The sequence below is a fragment of the Salvelinus alpinus genome, chromosome 2, assembly GCF_045679555.1.
Source record: "Salvelinus alpinus chromosome 2, SLU_Salpinus.1, whole genome shotgun sequence".
Lineage (NCBI taxonomy): Eukaryota > Metazoa > Chordata > Actinopteri > Salmoniformes > Salmonidae > Salvelinus > Salvelinus alpinus.
The window spans coordinates 67,988,918-68,014,009 of NC_092087.1; the positions used below are offsets into that span (position 1 = coordinate 67,988,918).

At 41.9% G+C, this 25,092-nt stretch overlaps 2 protein-coding genes across 5 annotated transcripts in view; both read left to right on the top strand.

The window, feature by feature from the left end:
- The first annotated feature begins 5,049 nt into the window (after nt 1-5,049).
- On the top strand, nt 5,050-11,594 carry LOC139567518 (26S proteasome non-ATPase regulatory subunit 12-like). Its single transcript, XM_071388844.1, has 11 exons — nt 5,050-5,310; nt 5,961-6,020; nt 6,164-6,292; nt 6,657-6,764; nt 6,937-7,041; nt 7,838-7,987; nt 8,403-8,537; nt 8,798-8,910; nt 9,374-9,548; nt 9,806-9,883; nt 10,960-11,594. Exons 1-11 carry the CDS (start codon nt 5,185-5,187, stop codon nt 11,167-11,169), a joined length of 1,389 nt encoding a protein of 462 aa, XP_071244945.1. The 5' UTR covers nt 5,050-5,184; the 3' UTR covers nt 11,170-11,594.
- A 671-nt stretch (nt 11,595-12,265) lies between these two features.
- The window catches only part of LOC139567520 (probable helicase with zinc finger domain), a 60,896-nt gene continuing 48,069 nt past the window's right edge, over nt 12,266-25,092 (top strand). For 2 of the 4 annotated variants that reach the window (XM_071388845.1, XM_071388848.1), the window contains exons 1-9: nt 12,266-12,378; nt 18,011-18,250; nt 18,875-18,911; nt 22,037-22,161; nt 23,181-23,237; nt 23,423-23,471; nt 23,765-23,840; nt 24,240-24,438; nt 24,936-25,043. In XM_071388845.1, coding sequence (XP_071244946.1) covers nt 18,029-18,250; nt 18,875-18,911; nt 22,037-22,161; nt 23,181-23,237; nt 23,423-23,471; nt 23,765-23,840; nt 24,240-24,438; nt 24,936-25,043 — 873 coding nt within the window. In that variant the 5' untranslated portion in view covers nt 12,266-12,378; nt 18,011-18,028. Of the gene's footprint in view, nt 12,379-12,411; nt 12,480-18,010; nt 18,251-18,874; nt 18,912-22,036; nt 22,162-23,180; nt 23,238-23,422; nt 23,472-23,764; nt 23,841-24,239; nt 24,439-24,935; nt 25,044-25,092 lie in introns of those variants that run through there. The other 2 variants (XM_071388847.1, XM_071388846.1) reach the window with 2 other exon arrangements.

Consider the following 25,092-nt stretch of genomic DNA (forward strand, 5'->3'; position numbering starts at 1 on the left):
GCAAGCACATTAGAGTTCACTCTCTCTTGCATTGTCTCGGGTTCTATTCAACCCTGAACTATTCTCTTCCCGAGAAAGTGCTTGCAACCACGTCAAGAGACTGGGCTACATGAGTCGACTATGCAGCCTGAGTAGCATGTGTTATTTTACCTAGGCCTAAATAGCGGTTTTTGATTACTCTTGTGTCCATCATCCATACACTGCCTGTTCATAGCTCTTTGCCCTGACTTGGCCATAACAGTGTTATAGGCCCTATGACAGAGATGTAGGCCCACAAAAAAATACAGATCAAATAAAATGCTTTTCTTAAAAACCTAGGTCTAATTGGAAATAAATAAATAATAATAACTGATACAAATCATTTACTTAGCCTACAGGCTATTCTCCAACAACCTATGGTGACAGAATTAACAATAATAATGTCTATAGTATTCTCTCTGGTGCGCAATTTGGTTTCCGCTCAGGTTATGGATGTGTCACCACAACCTGAAAGGTGATGATGATGATGATGATGATGTTGCCATTGCACTTGATTCTAAGCAATGTTGTGCTGCTATTTTTATTGACTTGGCCAAATCTTTTGATACGGTTAGACCATGAGAGGTCTTTGGCCTGGTTTGCTAACTACCTCTCTCAAAGAGTGCAGTGTATAAAGTCAGAACATCTGCTGTCTCAGCCACTGCCTGTCACCAAGGGTGTACCCCAAGGCTCGATCCTAGGCTCTTCTCAATTTACATCAACAACATAGCTCAGGCAGTAGGAAGCTCTCTCATCCATTTATATGCAGATGATAGTCTTATACTCAGCTGGCCCCTCCCCGATTTGTGTTAAACGCTCTACAACAAAGCTTTCTTAGTGCCCAACAAGCTTTCACCGCCCTTAACCTTGTTCTGAACACCTCCAAAACAAAAGATATATGGTTTGGTAAGAAGAATGCCCCTCTCCCCACAGGTGTGATTACTACCTCTGAGGGTTTAGAGCTTGAGGTAGTCACCTCATACAAGTACTTGGGAGTATGGCTAGACAATACACTGTCCTTCTCTCAGCACATATCAACGCTGCAGGCTAAAGTTAAATCTAGACTTGGTTTCCTCTATCGTAATCGCTCCTCTTTCACCCCAGCTGCCAACTAACCCTGATTCAGATGACCATCCTACCCATGCTAGATTACGGAGACGTAATTTATAGATCGGCAGGTAAGGGTGCACTCGAGCGGCTAGATGTTCTTTACCATTCGTCCATCAGATTTGCCACCAATGCTCCTTATAGGACACATCACTGCACTCTATATTCTTCTGTAAACTGGTCATCTCCTTATACCCGTCACAAGACCCACTGGTTGATGCTTATTTATAAAACACTCTTAGGCCTCACTCCCCCCTATCTGAGATATCTACTGCAGCCCTCATCCTTCACATACAACACCCGTTCTGCCAGTCACATTCTGTTAAAGGTCCCCAAAGCACACACATCCCTGGGTCGCTTGTCTTTTCAGTTCACTGCAGCTAGCGACTGGAACAAGCTGCCACAAACACTCAAACTGGACACTTTTATCTCAATCTCTTCATTCAAAGACTCAATTATGGACACTCTTACTGACAGTTGTGGCTGCTTTGCGTGATGTATTGTTGTCCCTGTTGTCTCTGCTGTTGTCTGTGCCCAATAATGTTTGTACCCTGTTTTGTGCTGCTGCCATGTTGTGTTGCTACCATGTTGTTGTCATGTTGTGTTGCTACCATGCTGTGTTGTCATGTGTTGCTGCCATGCTATGTTGTTGTCTTACGTCTCTCTTTATGTAGTGTTGTCTCTCTTGTCGTGATGTGTGTTTTGTCCTATATCTTTATTTAATTTATTTTTAATCCCAGCCCCCGTCCCCGCAGGAGGCCTTTTGCCTTTTGGTAGGCCGTCATTGTAAATAAGAATTTGTTCTTAACTGACTTGCCTAGTTAAATAAAGGTTCATACTGCACAACTTTTGACAAGAGCCCTATGGGCCCTGGTCAAAAGTAGTGCACCATACAGGGGACAGGATGCCACTTGGGACACAGGAAATAGCTTTTCATGTGATCTAGTCTGTAGTTTGACCAACATCACAATAATGATGTAACTCCATTATTTGAATAACGTCTGTTTTTTATTAGAAAGGGTGTTAAGCTCTATGTCAGATATATGACCTTCTCAACACACACAATAGCCCTGTATGTAGGACTATGGCTACATAAAGATCCAGCTCAGAACAGCACATCCTCAAATGAAGTCATGTTGCGCAATACCTGTGGCCCACAGTGGACAATGGGCATGGGTTGGACTCAAGCTCTCAGCTGTGTGTTTGATGAGAGTGCTGGACGTGGTTTCATCTTCAGTCTGTCAATGGATCTCAGTGGATCTCAGATCATTTCAGTTCCGGGTAAAAAAGAGTGGATTCATTATGATTTGCATGGTCACACTCACAATTGATTTCTCATTCTCCATATAACTTTAAACCTCATGCATGCTTATAAAAGTGATCAAATGAGTTCTCAGGCAGTCTCTTCTTAGGCAGTTTATTGGAGACACAACTTCATCATAAAGATGACATGGTTGTTATCGATGGAGGCTTGATCGGTACTGTTGATATTTGCCCTACATTACTTGAATGAGTGCTTTAGGATCCTGTAAATATTTGGATGCCTCTTCAGCCCTGTTTTATTCATTATTATTTTCATTGTTTCATACTTGGTCTCCTCTCTGAGCTGATACAGGCCATGTTTAATTTTCAAGCTGTTAAGTTTAAGGTTTAGACTGTGTTGGGGTAATCTGATCCTAGGCCAGTGCTTAGTGGCAGCCTCTCCCCGGAGCAGGAAAATCACTGACCTACATGACTTGTATTTATTTCTGAGGGAAATCTTTCAAAGCAATGAACTGTGTGAATGAAACCAAATATTGAACAGTAATGTCCTAGTGACATCTGCTGGTAAACTAGAGTCAATACATGGAGATTAAGCCTACCCCATTCATTAATTGTTTCAGCCTAGTTGTCAGCAGCAACATGCTGCTAAATTCTTTGTTCACCATTCAAATCCAAGGTCCTAATCCAGGCACTTGTCATCTCCCGTATGGACTACTGCAACTCTCTGTTGGCTGGGCTCCCCGCTTTTGCCATCAAACCCCTGCAACTTATCCTGAACGCTGCAGCTCGCCTGGTGTTCAACCTTCCCAAGGTCTCCCGTGTCACCCCGCTCCTCCGCACACTCCACTGGCTTCCAGTCAAAGCTTGCATCCACTTCAAGACCCCTTTACTTGCCTACGTAGCAGCAAGGGGAACTGCCCCTCCCTACTTTCAGCCAATGCTCAAACCCTACACCTCACCCCGAGCACTCCATTCTGCCACCTCTGGTCTCTTGACCCTCCCACTCCTATGGGGGTCAGCTCACGTACAGACCAGTCAAAGATTTTCTCTGTCCTGGCACATCAATGGTGGAATTAGCAAGTCACATAATAAGTTGCATGGACTGCAATAATAGTGCTTAACATGATTTTTCAATCACTACCTCATCTCTGTACCTCACACATACAATTATCTGTAAGGTCCCTCAGTCGAGCAGTGAATTTCAAACACAGATTCAACCACAAAGACCAGGGAGGTTTTCCAATGCCTTGCAAAGAAGGGCACCTATTGGTAGATGTGTAAAAATAAAAAAACAGACATTGGATATCCCTTTGAGCATGGTGAAGTCATTAATTACACTTTGGATGGTGAATCAATACACCCAGTCACTACAATGATAGGCGTCCTTCCCAACTCAGTTGCCGGAGTGGAAGGAAACCGCTCAGGGATTTCACCATGAGCCAATGGCGACTTTAAAACAGCTACAGAGTTTATTGGCTGGATCAAGGATGGATCAACAACATTGTAGTTACTATACAATATTAACCTAAATGCCAGAGTGAAAAAAAAGGAAGCTTGTACATGTTTACATTTAGTGGGCTCCTGAGTGGTGCAGGGGTTTAAGGCACCGTATCTCAGTGCTAGAGGCATCACAATGGACCCTGGTTCAGCTCCAGGCTGTATCACAACTGGCTGTGATTGGGCGGTGCACAATTGGCTCAGTGTAGTTAAATAAAGGATAAAACAAATATGAGGTATTAAATAATATATTTAATCCATTTTGAATTGAGGCTGTAACACAACAAAATGTGGAATAAGTCAAGTGGTATGAATACTTTCTCAAGGCACTATAAGTGGTGTTCACGTGGTTCAAGCTCAGGAAAGGAACTTAATAAATATATTAATTTAGTGTGAATTATTCACAACATTGTGTCAATATTGTGAAAGTGGGCAGTACTTTTCAGAATCATACCACAATATGATAGACTTCCTGAGACAGGGTTCTCTCTATCCAGTTGGTTTAATAATAATAATAATTCATGACATTTGTAAAGCGCTTTTCATTATACAGAATAATCTCAAAGTGCATAGAGAGTTTTTCCCTGGGCAGGCGGGGAAATATTCTCATTCCACCATGGGTGTAAGCCATTTGCAAAGAAAACACATTCTTCACTATCTCTTCCTCAATGTTTTTAAAACAGGACTGTCTGTGTCTGAAATGGTACTCTATCACCAATAGTGCACAACTGTCTTGAAACTTTGATGGTTGAGTCAATGAGATGAGATTTGGAAGGATGGCCTCGAGACTACATCATCATCATCATCATCGTCAATTAGACCATTTCTAACACAATTGGGTTTACATTCACTTTTCTTAAAATCCCTCCTTCACAGAGACAGGGGTCTTTTTGTTTGTGGTCCACTATTTTAATGCTTAAAAAAAGATACCAGAATAATCTAGAAAATAATTCTGGAAATTATAACGTTTCAATCTGAGCTCAGTTTTCCCCCATAAACAACCTATTAATGGGAAAAAGATTAAACAATATTAGTGAGGGCAGCTGAAAAGGTTAAGTTGAGAGAGAGATGCTTTGTGAATAACTAAGGCTTGACTGTCAAAACGCCTGACACAAATAACAATTATGTTTTATGGTCCTTCTCTGGGTCCTTCTGGCAGCCTAGGTGGCCTTTGCAGTTCATTGTGATTGGCCGGTTTTCCTCCACTTCCTGTAGTTTTGACACAACAGCAGAGGGCTAGCAGCACTTAGCACTTAGCAGAAATTTCACTTGTCAATTCGCCGTAGTATTCAACTTACGATGTCGGAAAACATGTCTGCAGAGGTGGAGCGATCAGAAAGATCAGATGGCAAGCTTGTGAAGATGGAGATTGACTACAGTTCAACTGTAGATACACGTGTACCGGAGTGTGCCAAAATGGCAAAAGTAAGTTGAGTACGAATGAGGCCAGCGCTGGCTGAGTCATGGTGCATCACGAATGTTAGCAAAATGGCTAGCTAACTTGTTCGCAAATAAAGTTGTTTTTCATAATAGGCAACATTGCGGCTGTATTATAACAAAGTATCACAAGTATTGAGTCGGTTTACTTGTTAGGTAAGTTATATATCTTGATTAGTTATTTAGCTAGTTACGGTAATTGTTTTCGTCAGGTAGCTTCTCTAGCTACCTACAGACTACTAATACAGTAGCTCTTGGTGTTATGTTATGCTAACCAGATGGTTGGTCGTTTGTCGGATTTTTAATAATTTATCAACCAACTACTAACGTAGGTACCACAGTTATTGTTTTTCTTAGACCCCTTTACTTTAGCTGTAACGTTATTGTATTTCTAACTAACGTTAGCTAGTGAAGTTTCCATTTTAATCATGTGTCAAAGCTGACAGAAATGTGTTGTTGACATCTTTGGCTTTCTCAAATCAGACTCTGATCATCAACAACGTTATGGATGATACAGTTTTAATGAGTATTTTTGGTCATCTGTCTCGTAATTTGATCATGTGTGGTCATTCAATTGATCTTTGTAACGATTGTCTGTCATTTGTCCTGACTGTAAGATGTATCTCCTGCTCTTTTAGGAAGGTAGGCTGCAGGAGGCCGTTGAAAGCCTCTTGTCGCTGGAGAAGCAAACAAGAACGGTGAGCATGAATTCATAAATTTATTTCTAATTAAACATCATACCCATTGAGATTAAACTATAATCTCTATGATCGTACTCCTCTGACTAATCACATAGCTATCTTTGTGAGTAACATTGTCCTCTTTCTATCCATCTACACAGGCTTCTGACATGGTGTCAACCTCCAGAATCCTGGTGGCCGTTGTGCAGATGTGCTATGAAGCGAAGGACATGGACGCCCTGAATGAAAACATCATGCTGCTCTCTAAAAGGAGGAGTCAGCTCAAAGGGGTGAGACTTGGGGCTCCTTCTTTGAAGGGATACTAAGAGAAGGTAAAACATTGAGGCAGGGGTGTATTCATTAGTGCACGCAGTTGCAAAACGTTTTGCAACAGAAAATGTCTTGCAACCCATCAACCATTTCTATTGGACAAATTAATGTAGGTCCCTCCCTGTTTCGTTCTGTTGCTAACGTTTGTTTTTTTGTGAATACACCCCAGGTATGCACCAGTAGGTTAAGAAAGGTGCTTTACCATTAAAGCAATGTTTTCTTCATGTCCTTTTATGTGTTCCAACACCAAAAGTAGTGTTGCCTGATGTTATCTCTTTCGATATATATATAACCTTCTCTTTTGCTTTGTTTCTCTCTTCTCAGGCTGTTGCTAAGATGGTGCAAGAATGTTACAAGTATGTAGATACCGTGACCGACCTGACCATTAAGCTGAGACTCATTGACACACTACGCACAGTGACCGCTGGAAAGGTACGTGGTGTCATGAACTTTCTCTGATTACTTGGATCATCCTAAAATGACATTTTAAGATGATACCACCAATCATGCATATTCAGATGGCATAAAACAAAATATTTTACTTTTGTGGGTCCAAGTCATATTTTAATTCAAATGCGCTAACGACTTTGTTTCCCTAACTCAGATCTATGTGGAGATTGAGCGGGCCAGGCTGACAAAAACATTGGCAAACATCAAGGAGCAGCATGGCGAGGTCAAAGAGGCCGCAGCAATCCTCCAAGAGCTGCAGGTAAGGGGCTTTCGCTGACATTCCTTGGCAGTTTTCACAATTTCTAGAGGTAAGAGGTTTCAACCATCCATGTTGATCGAAGCTATTTGACTTACTGGACTGAATCTTCAGACATGAGCAGAACTCAAACTGGTGACCAAATCCCCTTCACATGGAATAAATAAATCAACTTCATATTCATCTCCAGCACCACCCCAACATCAACATATGTGAACGTGGTGTGTTTCTATGTTTTGTTGTAAAAAAGAGAGAAGAAGAAGAAAAGTGTTTCCAATGATATCGGTGTGCATCGTGGGATTTTTTTATATCTTTTTTTTAACCAATTATGAGTTGGCATTGCATACTAATTGGTGGATGATGTTATTAGAAACACTTATCTTCCCCTCTCTTTTTACTACGAAACATAGAAACGTGCCATTTTCACATATGTTGATGTTGGGGTGGTGCTGGAGATGATGAATATGAAGTTGAAAAACGGTGAGATTTCCCTTTTAATAATTTCAGTGAAACTTGACTGAGACACCATAATTAATCTAAAATAAAATCTAGTGTCTGTAAAGTGTTGCGCACTCCATCAGTATGTGCTTATTGAGGGCAGAACCACTACAACAGTTGTTCACAAACCATTCTTCTTCCGGTCCAGGCTGTGATGTAGCACAGCTGGGCTGTGTTCAGTAGGCACAAAATGGGAGTGGTATTATGAGAAACGTTTTGCTACGATGGGCCCTAATGAACGTGACCCAGGGCTAGAGTATAACATTCTGCCTCTCACAACATGCACTCTTTCACTCTACAGGTGGAGACATACGGCTCCATGGAGAAGAAAGAGAAGGTGGAGTTCATCCTGGAGCAAATGAGACTGTGCATCGCTGTCAAGGACTACATCCGCACCCAGATCATCAGCAAGAAGATCAACACCAAGTTCTTTACAGAGGATGGCACTGAGGTGAGAGAAGAGAGGAAAGCCAAATCATTTATTCAGGCTGGGTGTTATGATATGGCCTCCCTCCCAAATGGCACCCTATTCTCTATATAGTGCACTACTTTTGACCAGGACCCATAGGGGGGGTCTATGTAGGGAATAGGGTGCCATTTGAGACGTAACTATGGTTTTGTCTATAAGGGGGAGGTGGAACTACCTAAACGTTCAATGTTCCAATCAAAACGTTCACTTTTGTTTCCTGTTTCGGAACAGTTTTCTATAGAAAACAATATTTATTTCCTGCAAAATATTGAAATCGGATTTTATTTTTGTCTGTTTGGGAAAAATGACTGTTCGTTTTGGCTGTCTACGCTGCTCCCAATGAAGAAACATACAAGCTGCAATATTATTAACCATTTACGTCATTATTTTTCCTTAGGAGTCTAAGCTGAAGTATTACAATCTGATGATCCAAGTAGACCAGCACGAGGGATCCTACTTGTCCATCTGCAAACACTACCGTGCCATCTATGATACCCCATGCATTCTGGAGGATAGCTCCAAATGGCAACAGGTAAGTTTTAGGCATCAGGATGAAAGTCTTTTGATATGATTTGATGCCTTTTTAAAGGCACAAGCTGTACATTTTGTTTCTGAGAAAAATATTGCTCTGGCAGCAGGACTTAGTTGGAGAGGGGTCTTAACGAGTGTACTGCACACTGATTGGTGTAAATAGAACTAAGATTGGGTCTGCCTTCACAGGGGACTAAGACGTTACAGATTGCACCTTTAAAATACATAACAATACAACGCTAATGTTCTTTCCTGTTCCAGGCCCTGAAAAGTGTTGTTCTGTATGTGATACTGGCTCCCTACGACAACGAGCAGTCAGACCTGGTGCATAGAATCAACGAAGACAAGAAATTGGAAGAAATACCCAAATACAAGTGAGACATTCAATCACATTATATTCCGGTGCTTTCGTTTCTCCCCTCAAATACCAAGAATGTAATCTAGCCTCAATGGTTCATTCCTTACAATCTTCAATGGTATAACACATTATTTCTCATCAGCAATTCCCAAATATTCCTCATCGGAACAATGTAACCTCGAGATGATTCATTCGTGAAAATCTTAGCATTCAATATTGTTTCACAATATTCCTCATCACCCTAGCACATCATCCAATTCTGTAACACAGTAATTAACTATATATTCACCAAGGTACCATATAACCTAGCCAATTCCCAGGGGTGAAACCTAGCTAAGCTACCAAAAGCATATGGTTGATCTTTGTGGTAAGGTGAAACCTAGGCTAAACTCTGGTGCCTCAACTTCATATTGTGAGGTGGCGCTATTGCCGTGCTGTGGTTCGTCTCATCCTGGTTTCCCTTTTACCTCCCCCTCAAGGGACCTCCTGAAGCAGTTCACCACCATGGAGCTAATGCGTTGGGGCTCCCTGGTGGAGAATTATGGGAAGGAGCTGAGGGAGGGCTCCCCCGATAGCCCGGCCACCGACGTATTCAACTGCTCAGAGGAGGGCGAGAAGAGGTGGAAGGACCTCAAGAATAGAGTGGTGGAGCACGTAAGTAGTTTACGGAACTGCTTTCATGGAATATCTACAGATAGAATATCACAATTACTTTAGTGGGATGCTTTGTTTTAGCAAAGGGTCGGTGGTGGCATCACAAAGCTGTCTTTCGTTGGAACATAGTTGCTGAAAAGGATCTGGAAACATCCCTTTCCCATCTAGAATACTTTCATGTAATTGGTATTTTTGATTCCAACTATGTTATGTTCCACCATTGCTTATTTTTGTGTTTTTCTAAATCTCTTCTTTAGAATATAAGAATTATGGCCAAATATTACACAAGGATCACAATGAAGAGGATGGCTGGACTCCTGGACCTCGCCATTGACGTAAGCACCACCAATCTACTCTTTACATCTGTTACATTTTTGTCAGGGGATGGAATACTTACTGGTCCTTAACCCTAATGAATGCGGCCTTAAAGGGATAGTTTTCCCTCCAAAATAAGGTTGAAACTTCTGTGCCGCTCTGTATGATGCGTCTCTGTTCACGTCAGGGGAACTGAACAGGAGTTAACGACTTCGGTGAAACTCCGCACGATTGTTGCATTTCCGTTTTCGTGTGTTGCACTTGCATTTAGTAGCATCTATGAATCGCATGACTATGCACAGTGTTGACTTCAAGTTTTGTTAGTCGTATGTACGGGATACACCGTCCAACGAAAAGCTTACGCAAGAACCAAGGACACGGATGGTTCCTGACGTTGTGGGATTATCTCTGGTGTTTACAGAACAACTGGCGCTGTGAGATTAGGAAGCCAGAACCGGCTTAGACAAAGCAATTATAACGGTAGAGCAAAGGAATGTATGAAAACCTGTATTCGTATTTTAAATATACGTAGTTCTGTCCCTGTGCTGTATTTGTCTACTAATGTTATGTATTATGTCATGTTTTGTCTGGACCCCAGGGAGAGTAGCTGCTGCTTTAGCAGTAGCTAATGGGGAACCTAATAAAATACTAAATACTAGAATTGTTTGTACCTTAAAGGTCAAATCGAAGGTAGACTTAGAGATATGATGTAATGTATAAAGTAAACAGCATAGTGGGTCAATTTCCGCAACAACTAAGAGTGTTTAAGTGCAGGGCTAAACTTCTCCGCTGTTTTGGTCCCGTTGCTGTAACGGTGTAAGCGAACCCGTGCTCATGCGCAGATACTGTGCGAGAGCGACGTCTTGCATCTCACTCATTGCAATATATGCGGTGCTCCTTGTGGCAACGTAATTTTCGCAGAGTGGTCTACAGTTGAGCTCAATCCATATATTTTCAACTTGATTTTGAAGAGTGAAAAGCAGATTTTTTTGTTGTTGAGTTATCTATAGATGTACTATAGTAGCCTAAATGAAATATGTGATTAGTTATTGATGGTTTTTGAAGACACAGGTTCTAGCATCTCTATCTCTTGCAGGAGTCTGAGGAGTTCCTCTCCAACCTGGTGGTGAACAAGACCATCTACGCCAAGGTGGACAGGCTAGCTGGCATCATCAACTTCCAGAGACCGAAGGACCCCAACGACCTGCTCAACGACTGGTCCCACAAACTGAACTCCCTCATGTCCCTGGTCAACAAAACCACACATCTCATCGCCAAAGAGGAGATGATACACAACCTGCAGTGATGAGGATCGAGTGCATTGTTTTCATAAAAAATAAAATGTTCTTCTGAATTTATATTGATGAATGAACCGTTATTCCAATGTCAACTACTCCAATTTTTGGAATAACAAATACCACACCACATACCTTTTTTGTTTCTTACGGTCAGCAAAGTTGAAGCATTTACAATAAAGAAGTCTTACGGCCATATGTTGTTATCATCTCTTGTCCCACTGATGTAATACAAATTACATTGTTTAGAGTGGTCTCCCAATTTTATCTACTACAATTTGGGCATGTACTTTGTTCTAGAACCTAGACCACAGAGGGGCATACACTGTTAATGTTTTCTCTCCTGTCCCAACTCTCTTTTTCATGTAACCGTCATAAGGGATTTAGTGTTAGAGCATTTGCGTGCAACTTGCTGTATTAAAAACATTTACTGTAAGTTCTTGATGTCTTTTTATGTCTACTTCGCAATGTAAACAAACTATTCTCACCTTGCATAATGGATATTATTTTGAATTTTGTAACAGGAAATTTGGTTATTACAGAGTTGTATATAACTGTTGTCAGATCAAGTTAAGAATACTTATTTAAAAGCTGTGAAATCCAAACCTGACAGATGCAGGTTTTTGTTGTTGGTTTGAAAGGTTCTGGATCCACTGTAGCCATCTAGTGATGACTGTAAATGTTACAGCACACACAGCTGACACTAAATCAAGACTTATTTAGTGAGTTTATGCAAGATGCTGAATGTTTCTACCTTACTGTGTAGTTATATCCACATGAAAATAGAAATACAGCAGTTATTCAAAAGTAAAGGCATTGAGATATTATGTAGAAATACAATTTAAATGTAGTAATGTATGATTAAACATTACCTTTCCATTGTTTTAATTATCCAAATCATCTATAGGTCAAAATATCTCTGAAAATTGTCCACATATAGTGGACAAAATTGTTCATGCAATACTGTTATATAATTGACAGTGCTCAGCTAGGCAAACACTGGAAACCGGTTTGTGCAATTATCTAGGGAAATGTATGAAAACTGGTGTAATGACTTGCTATAAAGACTGCTATATGACTTGGTTCAAAATCCACAATCGTCAAACCCCAACCTACACCAAAAAGACCCAAATCCCCTCAACCTTCAGATGAGCTACATCCCACTATCCTTTGCGATGGGTTGATAAGTGGATCCAAGATGGCGTAGAAAGTAAAGCTAGGTAAGTGTAGACTTCCCATTTTCAGTCCTTTCAGTTGTCTTTTTCAGAGGCAAGGACACCGACTTGACTCCTGTCTGTAACACATTCTGAGAGTAATGAAGGTATAACATTCATGCCGAGACCACAATATAATGTCAATTCACTTCTATACGTCTGAAAACCGAGCCAAAATTACAGGCCCGGGCAATATCGCTAACGATAGCGCGCTAGGTGTGAATCCATTCTGCATACGTTTTGGTCAGCTTGCTAGCCAGGCAGTTAGCTTTTAGCAAGCTAGCTTGGTGCCTAAACCAAAGCGATGGGCCCTATTTTGGCTGACTTGCAAACTGTGTATTTTCTCACTATGTACTCATGATGAATTCAGCGTCAATAATTATGGAACTTTTTTACGTTTATTCTCGTAATGTTGTAAATGTTTTGCCAATGCAATGGTATTGGCTACCATCGCTCAGTGAGTCTTGAGTCTATCACAATTATTGCTAGCCCTCCTAGCTAGCAACATGTTTTGCCAATCTCATAAATTTGTTTTTAAAGTTAGAAGCGATACATTTCCATGGTTCAAATGGAATCATAATCATGTCGTTGCACACCGATACGTCGCACTCTGAAAGCTTAATGCCTTGTTACAAGCTAATGTGAGCCAACTAGCTAGATCGCGCCACACGACTATTTCACCGTGGTCCCACCAAACATGATGCGAACGAACGCGAAGCCAGCCACAGTTAGCGGTGCTCCTACCGTGTTGTTTTAGCTAATACCTATGATGGACAAGTAATAAGCTAACGTTAGTGGCTTGCCAACAGACATGGTACATCTATTATTAACTGACCCGGAATCTCAAAATAGACTGTTTTATGTTTGTTTTAGTCTATAGGAGTGCCCTTTTTTGGAGCGATCATGCCGAATAGGGCAGTGTGTTTTGATCAAACTTGCCGTTAGGTAAGCATCAGCTAAACCATAGATGTAGTAACTAGCTAGCTAACATAGCCTACATATCCAAGGTGGTAGTAGACTACCGCTGATGAGACTACTTTTACCTTGTATTAATGTCGCCGCTTCATTCATCTTTGTTTATTTGAAATTAGGAGTTTCATTTTACAGTAAAATATCATTCATACCACTTCTGGCCATTACTTGCAAGCCACATGGTTGTCATTTTGCTCTTAACTGCCATAGCATGCTCATGTCATGTCTTTGGTTGTCTCAATTTCTTGTATATTGACTGATCCATAATACTAAACAAGTTAACGCTAATAGACTTATGTTTTGGTCATCAGACACTGTATTTGCATGAGGTGTTCCAACGTGCTGTGAGGGATATTTCCACGACAGTAGTTGTAGCATTTCCTAACATGCTTTGAATGCTCTGGTAACCTGCCTCTGAACCTTGGCCTTATCTGAGGTATTCCTTAAAAGATAATGTTACACACTAATTCTGGGGGGTGGCCTTTGTGTTGGTTTAGCCAGGTACTATGGAATGACTAAAACATAGCCTAACTAAGTAACCTAGCTTATACACATCTTGGTCATCGTTTGGGAATTGAAATGTGATTCACTCTGTGGAAACTCTGACCACCCACTTTGCCCAGAGTGGGTAAAAACGTGCTTCATTATGCTATAAAATACATTTTGCCAAGACAAATCTGATTCTTTATGTTCTGAATTGTTCAGTTGGTCTTTCTCTAACATATCAATAACCTTTCCAAAAAGTCAGAAAATTCTATATCGATCTTGCCTCTTGTCTTATGTCCTCCGGATTCAAGAAGAAAGATGGTGAGCCTGTCAGTTTGCCTTAATTCTCGCACAGCATCCAGCCTAGCTGATGCAATGCAATTCTATTTTACCACTTTTTTTCCCTGTGGCCTCCATAGATTTTTAGTCACCCTAGGATACACAAGGGTTAAAACTCCAATAACATTTGAACGGATTATGATAGAGACCGGAGGTTTGGACCATTTTAATAAAATAAAAAATATTTTACCCATTGGTCAAAATATGTGTTTTTGATTGGACACTCTACACTGAGAGCTGACTCAGTCAATGATGGTCATTAACAAAGACTAGCCCAACTTCTGCTAAAGTAGAGGTGGTGTGTAATAGGCTATTGTCCTTAGATATAACTGCTGTGGCGTAGTGTGTTGTTTCACTATGAAAGAACCATATCGAACCCCGATAAGGAGAAATAGGGCATTTGTTATAAGTGGCTCCTTGGGCCCGGAGGCCTTTTCTGTTTTTAGTCAAAGCAGAGGCTATCTCAAACAGGGACGACCGCTCACCACAGACACTGCATGTCAGGTTTAATTTTAAGCCTCTCCATGTTCCTCCAAATGTCTGGCATTGCCTAACGTGCATGAAAACAGATTGTTGCCCATCAGCTAGTGGCCCCCTTCTCCCCTCCAGCTATTTGTCATTTCACTCTGTTGCGGGAGGGTGGTGTGTATTTCTATTAGTGGCACTGTATCCCTTGAATCCTTGGGCGCTATGGCCAGGCTCAGCTCTGTGTTGTGAATAACGCTATAGGACACCACACTCTCTGCAGAGGACAGACACCACCACAAGTTTTAACAGCCGCAGGTGTCCGGTAGTGAACTCGACTGTCCTGATTGCCTGTAGTTGTGCATATAGGCCTATTAGGTTCAGAAATACTCCAGTGTCACCGGTAGACAGCATAGCATGCAGGCTATACACGCAGGCTATTTTGGAATTGATTTAGGGTACATTTTTGCGCGGCAAGTGTAGGCCTCTCAATGCCCCTGTTTCCTGTGTGCATATAGCCTAGGCTTATTAGGTGTAGAAATACTCCAGTGTCACCTGTAGACAGCATACAGTAATACCCAATGCCACAGATGCACACATTTATTCTATTGATTAAGTGCCCTTGATGGGTCCTTCCTTTGCTAACCATTCAATTGTGGTTCGACGCCGCCAATGGATAACTGAAGTTGCGTTGGCCGCGGGGCCTTTTTGGCGCCTATATGTTACTATGAAAAACAAGCTTGTGATATGACTTGCGCTTTTATTATTGAGTCAACTGTAGTAAAATGCCTTGGTCATTAACTAAGCCTATATATAGACCTACTGCCACAGAGGAAGTACTGCTCGGCCTCTCATCACATTTGTGATGACATCAAAAGAGGATATGGTTCTTGCTTTAGGGAACCCCACATAGCGCTTTCTCTCTGACCATATTCCAGGCTGTACCACAACCGTCCGTGATTGGGAGTCCCATAGGGCGGCGCACAATTTGCCCAGCTTCGTCCACGTTACTGTTTGGCTGGGGTAGGCCGTCATTGTAAATTAGAATCTGATCTTAACTCACTTGCCTAGTTAAATAAAGGTTGAATAAAATAAAAAAGATCAGTTGCTTTTTAGCCGAGTAGACTAGTTTTCAGATCTCTTCTCATGGACCCCCAGACGGGTCACAATTTTGTTGTAGCCCTGAACCAGTTCACCTGATTGACCTTTTCAAAGGCTTGATGATTAGTTGACAAGTTGAATCAGGTGTGCTAGCTGTGGGATAGTTAAAATATTTGAATACTATATTTGAAAACCCTAAACTTTTAATCACTTACAAAATTGTTGCCACTTTGACATTAAGAGTACATGGCCTAGAATGCTATGGCATTGTAAATAGTGCACACCACCTATGCAAGGCCGGGTGTACCCTAAACCCGCCACTTTCAAAATCCTAACATCGCTGAGCCTCACGTTAAACAACAGTCTTTCCTGTAGCTTTTTGTCTTGCCAACGTAGTGGTGCGCACCCTAAACCATGTGGCACAGACAAGAGTCACACTGTACAAGATTCTTCAGTTGGTCGTAAGGATTCTTCGATACCACGTTGTTTTGCGAAAAACAATAATGTGATTAGATTGTTAACTTAGCTAGAACGAGCTGTGGCTCAAAGCAGCCTCAAACGTTTTCAGTCAGACATTCGACCTTGCCATACGGAGTTGAACTATATCTAGCCAACATTTTGATTTGAATATCATTGGTTGTGAACTTCAGAACTGTAACGATTTGACACTTTGGTTAAAGGCAAGTTTAAATGCGTACTAGTAGTCATCGCTCCTGCTAGAAAGTACACATTCTGGTTGATGCCAAACAACGTCATCTCACTGGCTACTTCTCTGGCGACTTCTCATTGGCTATTGCTATTCACCATTATTTTATTTATTTTTATGTAACCTTTATTTAACTAGGCAAGTCAGTTAAGAACAAATTCTTATTTACAATGATGGCCTAGGAACAGTGGGTTGTTAACTGCCTTGTTCAGGGGCAGAACGACAGATTCTTACCTTGTCAGCCCGGGGATTCGATCTGCCAACCTTTCGGTTACTGGCCCAACGCTCTAACCACTAGGCTACCTGTCGCAGTGGCGTTGCACGTCTCACATTACAAGAGCGTTGCAGATTTTGTCAAACATGTTTGAAAATATTGGGATGTATGGGACTGCTCAAAGACAGGATGGGTAGCCCTCAGATTGCATCTCTGACCTGCTCACATTAAACGAGCGTCAGTGACCACCCCAAGTAGCCAACGACATGGGGATTTTGTCTCTGATCTCAGACTTGTCCGGGACAGCTAAAGATTGTCATACCTTTATACCGATCTTGTGCCATCCCGGGATATTCGGTAATACCGGCACTGAACACACATTTTCAAACCCCACCGAGCCTCTCTAATCCGAAGGTTAGCAATACAAACAAGTACATTGCTAACATTTTATACAGTCTCTGACCTAAACTATTTGCAGGACAGACATCCCAGCTCATCTTTTATACAAGTAACTAAAAAATGCTACTCAGTTTGCTGCACAAAACAAATATTAGAGACTCTTGATCCAGAAGGGGATTCTCTGCTGTTACCAAGAGAAGCATGATTTAGGAAGAAGGTAACCACTAAATTAGCAAACCAAATGCAGAACTGCAGAGCATTTAGCACAGTTAACCTAATAGTTATAAGATATCGAGCTGGCAAACATTTGGTTGTGAATTCCATACTGTAATTAGATCACCTGGCGCATGCAGCAGGACAGATTGACTTACAAGGCTCTGGTCTCTCTCTTTGTGTGTTTGTAAACAAACACCATGTGACTGGGGACTACCAGTAAGCTTCATAATAAAAAATTGTGACGGTGAAATGAAGAATGCGATCTTTATCTCCTAACGTATTCCACAAGTTGACTGCAGGTATTTACTTAAAAAGTAGCTACAAATATTCAAATGTATAATAAAAAAAACGGTATTGAAAAAACACCACTTGGCTATTTCCAAATACGATATACCGCCAGTAGGACTAACTTAGGTTTGTAGTGCCACACATGACTACTTATTTTTAGCTCTGTGAGGAGAATATAGGTCTATGAACCAACAGTTGGATTCCAAGATATTTCAACTCGTCAAAGCAAGTGTCTACAAATAGACCTACCAGTCCACTACCCCAAGTACCCCATCACAGAAATAGCATTGCCCCCCTATCTCCCCCTGTCTCTCACTCCGGGGTGAAGTTTCCACTAGGTACAGATCTAGAATCAGCGATTATCATTAGTGGGGAAAATGCTAAACTGACCCACGATTAGTGTCTAGGTGTGACTTAAACCCCCTTTTTATCTCTCCTCCCTCTCTCTCCAGACATTCTGTCCCTGAGTCATGGCGGACAGGAGAGCGGAGAAGTCATGTGAAGAAGCCAGCGGATCGTTAGCCAGGCGGGAGTACGAGGCGGCAGTGAGCCACTGCACAGATGTGCTGCTGGCCCTCGGCCCCCCGGCCCCTCCCAGCCCTGGACCCCGCGCATCCAACGCCCCCAACGACACGGTTACCCCCCTCCGCAGCCGCGCCCTGCTCTACAGGATAGCCGCCCTGCTACAGCTGGTGAGGCGTGAGACTGACCCGGGAGGCACACCTTTCGGCCCGTACCCACTCCCTCAGTGGGCATATGGCCCCCTGACCTCTACCCACACAAAAATGGCACTTGTGCACGCATCACACACGAGTTAACTGATACAAACGCACTCACACCAGTTCTCTCTCACACGGAAAACTAAATTGTGGCCTGTTTTGCACAAGCAGTCATCTAAGTAAGGCAAGACGAGCCAGTAAGAAGTACTCTTTGCTCATATTCCTCCACATTATGACTTAACCAAGTGTGTTCAAGTCAAGTGTCATAAGCCCATCTTGACTTGGATTTGTTTTCTGAGAACCAGATAAAACGACCAAGGTCCCGCCTCCTTTCATTTCTCTGCCGCAAACTGCACTGTGCTGTTATCTCTCCTAGCACTAAAATTATACCCCACTACTTAAGCCTCACGATTATAGAGACTACTTAAGTACTATAATTATATTGCAAGTGACTCCGCGCTGAGTAGCGAAGATATCCATTCTGGGCACTTATCTAAGACTCAGTCAGGACTTCTGTCATATTAAACCCTCCTTTATGAGGACAGTCATTCTGCTGCTTTGACTTTGTCTGTTTACTTGTTTTCTTTCTGCCTCCAGAAAAACTATGATCAAGCAGATGAAGACTGCAAACATGGTGAGTTGGTGGAGTACTTCTCATAGTGAGGACATGACCCATTGTATTGAAGTCCCATCCCCAGGTTACACAGTCATATACCAACTATAGAGTTGGATAGAGGATGCACTTGCCATAAAGCCTGTTTTTGCATGGGCTACGCCATGGCGGGCTTTCGCCATTTTAAAACTCGTAGAAGAAGATGACATTGACTACTTTAAAATCCGGGCTGGGAATTGCCAGGGACCTAATGAGACGATGTTATCACAATATTTGGGTGCAGTTATATGTATTTTGATTCTCTATGTATTGTGATTTGAATACAATGATTTTATTGCGATTCGATGTTCCAAACATATTGCTAAGCCTATGTCAGCTGAAGAGAGAGCATGAGAAAACGAGTTTTGATCCGTTAAGGAAATAAAAGAGCTAAAAACAAATTGGCTCCCTATTTAAAAAAAAAAGATGGATAACAAGCTAAGAAGGGAAAAATCCTGCGGTTTTGGTGCGGGCACATTTTTTTTTTATTGAAATATTGTTAAAACAATAGGATATATTGTCAAATAATAGCCCAATATGTACAGTTGAAGTCAGATGCTTACATACACCTTAGCCAAATACATTTAAACTCAGTTTTTCACAATTCCTGACATTTAATCCGGGTAAAAATTCCCTCTCTTAGGTCATTTAGGATCACCACTTTATTTTAAGAATGTGAAATGTCAGAATAATAGTAGAGAGAATTCTTTATTTCAGTTTATTACTTTCATCACATTCCCAGTGGGTCAGAAGTTTACTTAATTAGTATTTGGTAGCATTGCCTTTCAATTGTTTAACTTGGGTCAAACGTTTCAGGTAGCCTTCCACAAGCTTCCCACAATAAGTTGGGTGAATTTTGGCCTATTCCTCCTGACAGAGCTGGTGTAACTGAGTCAGGTTTGTAGGCCTCCTTGCTCGCACACGCTTTTTCACTTCTGCCCACACATTTTCTATGGGATTGAGGTCAGGGCTTTGTGATGGCCACTCCAATACCTTGACTTTGTTTTCCTCAAGCCATTTTGCCACAACTTTGGAAATATGTTTGGGGTCATTGTCCATTTGGAACACCCATTTGCGATCAAGCTTAAACTTCCTGACTGATGTCTTGAGATGTTGCTTCAATATATCCACATCATTTTCCTGCCTCATGATGCCATCTATTTTGTGAAGTGCACCAGTCCCTCCTGCAGCAAAGCACCCCCCACAACATGATGCTGCCATCCCCCGTGTTTCACGGTCAAGCCTCACCCTTTTTCCTCCAAACATAACGATGGTCATTACGGCCAAACAGTTCAATTTTTGTTTCATCAGACCAGAGGACATTTCTCCAAAAAGTACGATCTTTGTCCCCATGTGCAGTTGCAAACTGTAGTCTGGCTTTTTATGGCGGTTTTGGAGCATTGGCTTCTTCCTTGCTGAGCGGCCTTTCAGTTTATGTCAATATAGGACTCGTTTTACTGTGGATATAGATACTTTTGTACCGGTTTCCTCCAGCATCTTCACAAGGTCCTTTGCTGCTGTTCTGGGATTGATTTGCACTTTTCGCACCAAAGTACATTCAACTCTAGGAGACAGAACGCGTCTCCTTCCTGAGCGGTATGACGGCTGCGTGGTCCCATGGTGTTTATACTTGCGTACTATTGTTTGTACAGATGAACGTGGTACCTTCAGGCGTTTGGAAATTGCTCCCAAGGATGAACCAGACTTGTGGAGGTCTACAATTTTTATTCTGAGGTCTTGGCTGATTTCTTTTGATTTTCCCATGATGTCAAGCAAAAAGGCACTGAGTTTGAAGGTAGGCCTTGAAATACATCCACAGGTTCTCCTTGGATTGACTCAAATGAAGTCAATTAGCCTATCAGAAGCTTCTAAAGCCATGACATAATTTTCTGGAATTTTCCAAGCTGTTTAAAGGTAAAGACACAGTCAACTTAGTGTATGTAAACTTCTGACCCACTGGACACAGTGAAATAATCTGTCTGTAAACAATTGTTGGAAAAATTACTTGTGTCATGCACAAAGTAGATGTCCTAACCGACTTGCCAAAACTGTAGTTTAACAAGACATTTGTGGAGTTGTTCAAAAACGAGTTTTAATGACTCCAACCTAAGTGTATGTAAACTCCCGAATTCAACTGTAACTATCAACAACAACAAAAAACACTTTAAAATGGATATAGCCCTGAATGTCATTTGCTCAGAGCCATTGCGGCAAAGATGCCCTCTATCCAAGTCTATAAGTATAACAGTTCTACTCAACAGACCTTACGTTTTGTGTTTATTGGCAATTTGTTGTCATCTCAGATAGTTTCATTGCTATTAAAATCATTCCAGGCATGATGATATGCTTAACAAATGTTCCGGTTAGAAACAGGTCAACGTTTTGGGTAAATGTCAGCGCTAAGGTTCAGGCTCAAGTTAGAGAACTTACAAGACAAGCGGTTAGCATAACATTTGCGTTCATAGCCGTGTTTTATTTTATTTAACCTTTATTTAACTAGGCAAGTCAGCTAAGAACAAATTCTTATTTACAGTGACGGCCTACCAAAAGGCAAAAGGCCTCCTGCGGGGGCTGGGATTAAAAATAAATACAATTTATATATAGGACAAAACACACATCACGACAAGAGACAACACAACACTACATAAAGAGAGACCTAAGACAACATGGCAAGGCAGCAACACATGACAAGACAGCATGGTAGCAACACAACATGGTAGAAGCACAAAACATGGTACGAACATTATTGGGCACAGACAACAGCACAAAGGGCAAGAAGGTAGAGACAACAATACATCATGAAAAGCAGCCACAACTGTTGGTAAGAGTGTCCATGAGTGGGAGTTCTCCATGCCATGCCTGCTTAAGTAGCTTGCTGTACCCATGTCAAGACAAGCGGTTAGAATAACATTGGTGGTCATAGCCCTGTGTAGGAGGACTTTACCACACCATGCCTGCTTCAGTTCAGCAGTTTTGCCCATGTCATGTGACTTGGGTGGAGAGAATACAGTTCGACGTGATGGGAGTGAGCACACGTTCCATGCAATGTAGTGCGGTGCAAACATGCACAGTAACGTTCCCTGTCGTCCTGTGTGTGTTTATTGCAGTTCTGGCCGAGGAGCTGGCCAAGGGAGACGGGTCGTTTCAGGCCAGCCTGCGCTGCATGCTGGTGGACGGCAGCCTGCACGAAGTGGCCGGTCTCCTCTCCAAGTCCCTGTTTGGGGAGCCTCTGGTAAGACTGGCTCCCGGCCTTACTCCACTGTTCACTCTGCCTCTCCAACACCTTCATCTTTTTCACCCTCCTAGTTCATCACCTCCTCCTCTTTCCCCCTCTTATTTTTCCCCCACTCCCTTTTCTCCTTTTCCACCTCCCCCTCTTTCTCCTTCTGCCTTCTTTCTCATTTTCCTCCTCTTCACCTTTCCTCTTCTCCCTTCACCTCCTTTTTCCTATAACTGATCTATGGAGACAAACAGTCATTTAGCTCTGGGAGCAGCTGGAACATTTTAGTTTATTTGACTTTTCCAGGAAATGTCCTCTGGGTTTTTTATGAAACAAGTTTTCTCAGCACAGAGTTGTTCATGTTGACTGTTGAATCGATATGCTTTTAACGGTTTGTTGCTATGTTATTCTCCAGCGTCTGCATGAGGGCAAATGTCAGAAAATAGCCAAATATTAGTGTTGAAAATCTCAATTGACTTAACTTTTTTTTTATTGCTAAAATATTAATTACTTTTCAGATGAACTGACCGTTTCAATTTTGTGATTTTATTTTGACAGTGTGATTTGACATAAGTGTAGTTGAATGAATGGACAGCATTCTGGTGTCAGGAAACACGTTTTCCTATCACACGAGGAGACTGTCCGTTAATTCAACTCCCAACAACAGATAACATTCAACGTTGAAACGAGAAGCCTGAACACTGTCTTATCTGGCAACCAAAAAGCATAGATATGAAATCAGTTTATTGTTCTCAAGTTGGCGGGAACCAGGGAGAAACAACCATGCTACTGCAGAAGGTATAAGAATCATAAGCGGCACTTTTATTTACTCTTTTTTAACCAGCCTGTAAATAGATTTGGTTTTGGGATAAACAAATGTGTTATTCAGGTAATTTATTTATGGAAGAATATTTTGAAGTGACCAGTGACTGTGTCAAGTCTCTTTAAGTGATATAGTCCAAAAACCTTTTGGATATGCTTGCCGGTATTGTATGTGTTGTAATGTATTTCCTGTACCTTCTCTTCCTCAGAACGGCATCGTCACAAAGGACTTAACTAGATTAAAAATGCTTCTCTCAGAAATTGAAGTAAGTGTTTGTGTGAGGTGGTCTGGCCTTATGTTGGACTTTGGGCTATGAGTATTGATTATATTTAAAAGTGAATGACCCTGCAGATGTATCACCTGTTGCAGTCCCCAGGAGGTCAACTAATTGTTTGAATAGACATGAAATGTTATTGTCTTATGAATACAATACTTTTTCTCCACCCTCAGGCCATTCGTAGCGAGATGGCCACAGAATATACAGACGACAACGAGGAAGGTGAGCAAGTCATCCTCACTCGAAAAAATGATTTGGATGCATTTATGTATGTCAATGTTTGGATTTAACAACTTGTGCTCAACACATAGTCAGGCTCAATGCTCCGATTTGCTTCAAAAAGGAATACTAATTTAACGCCTGGTCGCGGAATATTGAAAGACGAAGCCTTTAAAGTTGGATTTCATTTTCACTTTGACTCAAGTCTCAAAAGCTTGACTCCCAGTCCACATGTAGGTGGTTATTTACTCTGTGCGTGGGATGTTTTGTTGATGCAACGATGTCTTTGTGGTCAGAAGTACGGGATGGATGGCAGTTTCGCCCCCCGCCTAGAGGAGTTACCAGCAGTGAGGAGTACACGCTGTGTAAAAGGTAATGCTGTTGTGTGTTGCTGACTACGTTTTAACAGTGGCATAAGACCATAGTTAATATAATATATTACAAGACGAGTTTAACAAGTAATTGGCATGTTGTATGCAATCACTTAGTCACATTTGTACATTGAGTGGCCTTCATTTAAAAACATTGTTATTGTACCAGTATTATGTCCACCTGCTGCGAACACGGGTTTGCTTTACATGCAACTAAACATTTATTAACACTGTTACCTAGCTAAGCAACTGACACAGGTTTTCAGTGTTGCTTCAGAGGGTGAGGCACTTTGGCTTCAGGCCCTTGGAGGTTGGTTTCTCGGACACTATTGGAAATGAAAACCATGTAACAAGTTGCCGCCACCTGGTTGAATGTCCTGTTGTCCTCCTCCTCCTCCAGGTTCCTGGAGCAGGGCCTGTGTCGCTACGGTGCCCAGTGCACGTCGGCCCACTCCCAGGAGGAGCTGATGGAGTGGCAGAAGCGCTACGCCTCGCGCCTCATCCGCCTCAAGCAGCAGCAGGAGAGCAAGCACTTCACCGAGAACTACATGGAGGCGCTCATCGAGAAGTGGATGAACTCTCTCTCCCCTGAGAAAGTGGTGAGTTAACCCTAGTCTAGTCACTTATCTATGGCCCTGTTAGAATATTGTTAAAATACACCCTCCCTTACTGGAAGTAATCACTGATTTTAACTAATGGACGAAAAGCCGAGAAGCTGGTCGTTTTGGGTCTTGTTCAAATTCATTAAAACAAGCGCTTCCTTACTTCCTCCCTTGAAGTAATCACTGATCTAACACACATTGACAGGTGGTCAGATCTGGGATTAGTCCTTCAAGGAAGGGAGGAAGTAAAGATGCTTGTATTGGAACAGAGCCCCTGAGGCTGATACAGGTGGTAGATGCAGTGCTGTACTTTCAGCATATATTGATTTTTAGACCCGTTGACCCTTTCATCTGTCTACTTATCTCAAATAAACTGCCCATTTTAAATGTACATCCTATTAAGCTGTTATGTCCTCATTTTAGCCTGACTTTTTTATTTTGTTAAACTCTCCTCAACTTGGCGTGAATGGTCTTGTGTTCTGTTCCTGCCGTAGCTGAGTGACTATTTGGACGGCGTCAGCGTGGAACACAGCTCCAACCTCTCCGTAACTGTCACCACCAAGAAATCAGCTCACTCCTGGACCTTCTCCCTGTTCTGCAAGGTAACGGGGGCTCTGTCTCACTCAATGTCAGCACCCCAAATACCACACT